This window comes from Arachis ipaensis, chromosome B10 (genome assembly GCF_000816755.2).
Source record: "Arachis ipaensis cultivar K30076 chromosome B10, Araip1.1, whole genome shotgun sequence".
Classification (NCBI taxonomy): Eukaryota; Viridiplantae; Streptophyta; class Magnoliopsida; order Fabales; family Fabaceae; genus Arachis; species Arachis ipaensis.
This window is the reverse complement of record NC_029794.2, coordinates 1,107,392-1,114,546: the sequence shown is the minus strand read 5'-3', so window position 1 is coordinate 1,114,546 and position 7,155 is coordinate 1,107,392. Positions and strand designations below refer to the sequence as shown.

Sequence of the window (7,155 nt, the reverse complement as noted above, 5' to 3'; positions counted from 1 at the left end):
AATTAATTCTTCAAATTATTCTCTTAATTTCTAAAAAAAAAAAAGGTTTTCAATAATTTTTCTTTTTGATGTTTTTAAAATATAACATTATGTATTTGAAATTTTTAATTTTTTTAAGTATTAAAAAAATAAATTAGAATTCCTAATCATTATTAATATCCTATTAAGCACGGACACTTTGTTGAGCATGTCGGACACATTTCGGACACGTGTGTCTGCTGTGTCCAATCGTGTTTTAATAAAAAATAAATTTTTTTTTCGGACACACCTAAATACCATCACCTGTCAACGTGTCCTGTCTTATTCTTAACATATATTTTTAAAATAAATTTAGATATACTAATACTTGATATAATTAAAATAAGATATTAAAAATAATTAAAAATTTTAATTTATATTTTAATATCAATAAAATATCAAAATATCATTACGATTTATCTAAAAAATACTTTATATTTTATATATATGCGTGTCTCATGTCATGTAAGATTTTAAAATTCGCGTGTCGGCGTGTCAGTGTCCCGTGTACGTGTCAGTGTCTATACATTATAGCTAATATTAATAGATTCTAATATGACGTGTGTTAATTGAACAAGAGTCGCGAAAATTGAATAGATATATTTAGGAATTGAGATATGAAAATCATATGATATCATATTAATAGTTTAAAAATATATTTTAAAAGAATTATATAAATTTAGATTAAATTAGATCAATTCAATGCATTAGTTAAATAAGCATAAGGCCTAGTACATAATTGATGCTTAATTGGTTGTCAGAAATTTAAACTCTTGCTATAAGCATGAAAAATGTTTCTTAACTTGAATTTTCACTTTCAATAGATTGATCTATTTAGCTTACCGACAATACTTAATGTAAGCTCTCCAATATAGGGACTTAGATTTTGAAATAATTATTTTGCGGTTTGGATAGGGTTGTCTTTATCAAAGGTGTCGGTAGTTAGTAGTTACATTAAGCTTACTCTTTTGGGGGAAGACATTACCTCATATTGCATTTTATTTATTTCTAGAAGTGGCTTAGTTGAGTACAAATCATTGGAGAAAAAGAAAAACAGTTATTCAAGATTATATACTTTAATCTACAACAAGTTTCAACAATTAAATTAAGTATAAGCATTTAAATTACTTTTAAGTAGAATAAGATCCACCCATAAATGAGACTCGATGTGCGGAATAATAAATATTAAAAATTATTATGTTTTGTAGAATTAAATTAAATATATGTAAATTAAAGTTAAATTTAAAAGATTATGTTGTTTGTTCCATCTTTGCATGTATATCTTTCTTCCGAAGATGTGTCTTGAATTTGTATGGTTCTCTTTCTTCTTAATCTCTTGATGTAGTTTTTCAATGACATCTACAATAAAGAGAACAAAAATGTGTAGATTTTTTTTAATAAGTTATTTTTAATAAGAATAATTGAAATAGTATAAAATAAAATTACCTGTTAATATTTTTTTTTGACCCACTCTGTCAGATAATGTCTCAAGTAATGCAAATTCAAAATAGTGTTGGAGAATGTTCAAAACTAAATCTTTAATTTCTTTCACAACAATTGTGAATAAAAAATTTGCTTTCATTATACCTTTCTATATAAATCATTTGCATATTCTATTTTCAAATTTTTTATAGTATAGACTTTTTTTTCTTCTAACAAATATTTGAATTTGTTCATCATATTTTTTTTTACAATTACATGAAGATGTGTTCCCTGCAGTGTTAGTAAATCATAGTTAATAATTAATTAAAAAAATTGATTACATTTATTTTTTCTAAGTTATTAGAAAAGGAACAAATACAGATTATTTGCATCTTCTATTTTTAAATTTTTATAATATAGACTTTTTCTTCTTGTAACAAATGTTTGAATTTGTTCATCATATTTCTCTTCACAATTATACGAAGATGTGTTCCCTGTCGTGTTAGTAAATCATAGTTAATAATTAGTTAAAAAGGAACAATAAATAACATATTAAAATAAGTATAATTTAAACGATATTAAAATACAATTATATATAAAGTATTATAAAATAATATAAAAAATATAAAAAAATAAAAATAATAAAAATATTTTTTTTGTAAATTCAATTTAAAAAGACAATAAATATGTTTGTTTTGTATCTTTTCATCTAATATAATCATTTCTAAAGCAAAGAAGTTTCTCTTCATTTGTGGGAATTAATGTTTTCCATAGATGAACCACGCGAACTTTGATAAAATAATTGTCTGTTTGTTTGATGATATTGTCGAAAGAATGATGCTCCCTAAGTTTGAGATATTGTGTAGTTCGAAAATAAATTTTTTGTGTTAAATTCGATATGATGACATTTGTAATATGAATGTTTATTACATTTAATGAGTTATTTATAGAAATTAATAAATTAATTATTAGGGTTATAAATTTATTGTATTGTTTATAACGATAAGATATAATAAATATAAGAATATAGACTCAATGTCTTTGTAAGTTACATTTTATTGGTGCTCTTCATGGGAAAATCGAGCCAATACCACGAGGGACATAGATAGAATGGTGGTAAAAGGTATCGAAAGACTAATAAAAAAAAGTTTTTGAAAGTGTGGACCATAAGAACTTTCTTTTAAAAAAAAAGTGGACCAATGACATGATTGTTGTAAGCTGGTGGCAGTGGAGGTGAAGAGTGTTTAGATTGTTTGGCAATGGTCAAGAGTGGGATTCGAGGTTAAGAGGGGTGAATTTTTTGAATTATTAGGATTGACATTGAAAATTAAGAAAAAAATAAAGGATAAAATTAGAATTAAAATGTTGACTAATGATTGACCACCTAAAATTTAATAATAAGGATAAAATTAAAAGTTATTTTAAACGTTAAGGACAAAATTGAATCGAATTAAACATTAATAGTATTTTTGAGAAATTTTGAAAACGTTAGAAACAAAAAACATATTTTACCCTTAAAATTAATATACAAGATTAGATAAATATGCAGATCTAGAAAAAATAACTTTATACACTGATTATTGAACTCATTAGACAAATAATACCACTAGCACCTAAAGTTTGATAGAATTTGGCAGCTCAAAATATTTGTTAACTGGTCTAACTCAATTCCTTTGCTCAAGCTAATCCACCACCTCAAATGTAGCCATCGACGGCAAGGTTTGCGGTTCCATCACTCACCCGTTACCGAATCTCGATAGCAGTAACCACCCAAGTAGTAGAAAATGAAGCAGGAACAACTCAGTAAGAGGTGTATGTCATTGGAGGATCCAGCCGCATCTCCATAGTTTCAGACAAGTAATGATAGCAAAGACAAGCCATTAAAACTGTTGTCATTTCATATAAAGTCGATCTTCAACATCCATAAAGTAGACATATTCTGAACCTTTCACTGATCTTGCTGTAATAGATAAATGTCCTACGATAAAAATCAATCATTTCAGTGCCATTTATATGTGGAATGAATGGATAAATTTTGTACAAATCATTTCTTTAATTTTTCCAGGTGAAGGGGTTTGAACAATCATTAGCATATTATGTTTCACATCTTGAGATTAGGTGCAAAGCAATTTGACTGTACATGAGATTATCAGTTCCATTAAGCTAGGATTTCTGGGAAGAAAGAAAAGAAAACCTAGAGACATCACAAGCTAATCAGATCCATTTTGTTACTAAGCTGATATCAGCAGTTATTCCAGTTTAAGTGTAACATGATTAATATGCCAAGCATAGTGTTAAGGCGACAAAGATATAGGAAACTTTTGGGAATTTCAAGGCCACTTTAGCAAGTTGCTTTATTCTCTATGGATGTAAAAATGGCAAAGATTAACATAATAAAAGTATATAACTGCCCAAAATTATCAAAGCACAAATGAGATGCAAAAATAAAGAAAGTTTTAATTACCTGTTTGTCAAAACCATGAAGAATTTAATTTTTCACAGCATAATATTGAGGAGCCAGCTCAGTTAACCATAGGTAGTCAATTCTGCTTACATTCCGAATGTACTTGCTATTAGTTTGAACAAGTTCATTAAAAATAATACACTCTGGTTTTTGCCTGAATAATACAGAAGATGGGTGGATCTGCACCACCAGACCACTTGCCAAGGCCCTGCCATGTCGTGACAAAGCAGAAAATTGTTTCGATATAAGTAAAATAAATATCTGAGTTGAACACTATATACAGTTGCCAATTAGCAAACAAGTCAAAATGCTAAAGAATAAAAATATAAAATTCCACAGGAGTTTGAACTTAATAGAGGGAATAGACAACAACCTGTATGTGCCCTCAGGCTGCTTTACAGCCGCATTGAGGAAAAAGGAAGCAGCAAGACATCTGCGGTACTGAAGCATATCATCTCCACAAGAAGCTAGATTCAGCCCCATTTGTTCAGCATGTACCCTAATTTGCCTGCAGTAGTTATCAGAGATGAGAATGCATAGAGTAGATTTCAAGCAAGACAAGGTAAATTACATTCACCCCTACCCACATTTTTTGACCAGTATGCACTCACCACCCCTACATTGCACCAATTGTTCGTCTAAATAATACACTTAGATTCCTGGTATTAATGTAACTATCAAATCTTTATACATGTGCCTATACCTGTATCTTAATACTTTTTATTTTGTTTTATTTTACTTTACTGAATTGAAATGACAAAAATGCCCTACATAACAATGTTAAACGAAAGAGAGATTTTGCCATTGTTCTTTCGTCTCTACAAGTTCTCTATGCATAAAGAGAGTGGAGTTAAAAATGACTTTATACAACCTATTTAATGTCATTTCAATATAATGACACAAATAGAGGGGAAGTGCGTGCATGCTATTCAAATAAAAGGATGGTGCCTGTAATTTGATAAACCTCAGGGGCTGTGAGTGTAATTTACCCTTAAAGATATCATGAATTTAGATTTAAAATAACAACTACCTGTGGATGTCACGAGCATGTCTAAGAGAACGACTACTAATAAAATTATCCTTACACCACTTTCTGAAAGCCTTTTCAATTTTTGCTTTGCCCATTTCTATTGATCTCTTCTCTAAGAAATCATTAGATGCTCGATACACATTAATCAAAGTAATGTGGTCTCCCTCCGGACTAGAGAAGCATTTTATTGCAGTTCTTGCCTAGTAAAAAGATGAGAAAAACAGTAACTTCAATTGCATGCAAGGAATAGACAATGAATGACACCTGTAATTATACCAACACTAGAATTTTCCTACAGAAATTCATTGCTTATTTTATAAATCATTTATACACTATTTACACATCCTGTTAAATAGTCAATAGAGGGGTAGACTATGGAAGTATACAATCAATGATTAATATTCATATTTGTTTGTCGGATTAAATAAATTTTTGGTCCCTACGAAACACCTCTTATGTTTTGGTCCCTAAAATTTTTCTTCTGATTTTAGTCGAGTAAAATTAAAGTTACCTATTTTAGTCTTAGTTTGTTCCATTAAGTGCTGAACTGGCAGGTTGAATGCTGATGTGGCAAGACATATCACATCAGCAAGCAAATTAATTGTAGGTACTTAAATAACCAAGTTTGAAATTTTACTAAACGAAAACCAAAAAAATTATAAGGACAAGAGGAAAAAAAGACAGGCATTTGATCAAAATCCTTTTAAGCCTTGTTTTTCATAGTAACATCAAAGAGAATATAACAGATATGCAGTAGAATCAGAATTCGTTATTCAAACCTCTACTTGCTTTTCCCGAGGAGCATAAAATATGGATTCCACAGACAGCATTGCTACGGTTATCAACATCTCCTCTAGGCAGTTATACTGACTAGCTAAGATAAGAGCTTTGGAATAAACAGGGTCCAAGGGCAGCCGAGCCATTTGATGCCCAACAGGATCAGAGAGTTGACAGTCATCTGTTAGAGCACCTAGTGAAAATAGCTGTTCCAATGATTTGATAATCGCTGTCCTGTTCAAACATGAAAGGAAACAAGCTTTCAATAATGTTTTGCATAGTATATTAGCATATAGAAACAGTAATATATATATCCCTGACCCTGACCGCGGCTACTTCAGTTCAACAGTACAATACATGATACAGCTTACAAGAGATCAAAAGAAATTTCAAAAGCTCACTAACAAGGGATGCCAGAAGAATAATTCACTAATATATTATCAAAGAGATCAGAAATTACATCTAGTCAGACAGAAATTTTTATTTACCTCATGTATGCTTCCAAATAGTGGTCATTGTACCAAGATTGTAGTATAATGTGCACCACAGTACAAACAACCATATATGTTGTTCTCAGGTTGCACTATGATAATAAGTGGAATGAACCATTAAAACTCATTTTTACTACCTTAGAAAGTGGTTGTGGTTGATGTTATAATGAAGATAATAGAATCATTTGGATCTGTTTGGATTCAGAAAGTTGTTTTTTTTCTTCCAAAATTAATCACAAAACTCCACCTTCTTTATTTATTTATCAAAAGCTAAAATATTGAGGTAATGTGCATCTTGATTCCTGAAATTGATTGGATGGGTCAATTTGATCCCCAGCTTTTCAAAATGACCAAGTGTGTGTCCCACTTTTAGAAACAACGAAACTTTCGTCTCACATCCGTTAGGGTAATGCTGAAGTGAACATTTAAATGCCACCCTGGTACTATAATAATTTTTTAATGTGTAACAATTCTTAATTGTATTCAAATGGTATTTAATATTGGTCCATAGGTCTTAATTAAAAAAAAAATTGATACACATCAATAAGACACATGAACCAACTTCAAGCACCATATTGACCATAATTAAAATGTTTCCACGTCAACTAGCTATGACAGTAGATTTAACTAACCAAATTAGCAGTACACTAACGGTTGTGACACGGAAGTTTGTTCAAAGACTAACATGGGAATCACATTTCTGAAAGTGAGGGACAGAATTTGTCATTTTGAAAAATGAGGTACTAAATTGACTCATTCATTCAATTTTAGAGAGTAAAATGGGTATTACCTCTGAAATATTGGTTGGAATTTGTTAGAATTTGTTCAGGAAAGGGAGAATTCTACCATTGTGCCATCAAAAACCATATGTCAAAAATAAAAAGGATTCACCATAGACATATCTAAAAAAAATGATACGACAAATAATTATCAGCAAAAATGGAGCACATAAA

The 7,155-nt window shown here is 29.8% G+C and overlaps 1 protein-coding gene and 1 long non-coding RNA gene across 4 annotated transcripts in view; one reads left to right on the top strand and one right to left on the bottom strand.

Moving 5' to 3' along the window:
* The window catches only part of LOC107622661 (pre-mRNA-splicing factor ATP-dependent RNA helicase DEAH10), a 10,975-nt gene continuing 6,750 nt past the window's right edge, over positions 2,931–7,155 (bottom strand). For all 3 annotated transcript variants that reach the window (XM_016324642.2, XM_021114167.1, XM_021114166.1), the window contains 5 exons: positions 5,714–5,945; positions 4,935–5,134; positions 4,278–4,412; positions 3,905–4,112; positions 2,931–3,418 (listed from right to left, as the gene is read on the bottom strand). In XM_016324642.2, the coding sequence (XP_016180128.1) occupies positions 3,929–4,112; positions 4,278–4,412; positions 4,935–5,134; positions 5,714–5,945 (751 nt within the window). In that variant the 3' untranslated portion in view covers positions 2,931–3,418; positions 3,905–3,928. The remainder of the gene's footprint in view (positions 3,419–3,904; positions 4,113–4,277; positions 4,413–4,934; positions 5,135–5,713; positions 5,946–7,155) is intronic.
* Positions 3,425–3,910, top strand: LOC110268259. The gene is made up of 2 exons (XR_002356389.1): positions 3,425–3,697; positions 3,733–3,910. It is a non-coding gene; the product is annotated as an uncharacterized LOC110268259 (long non-coding RNA).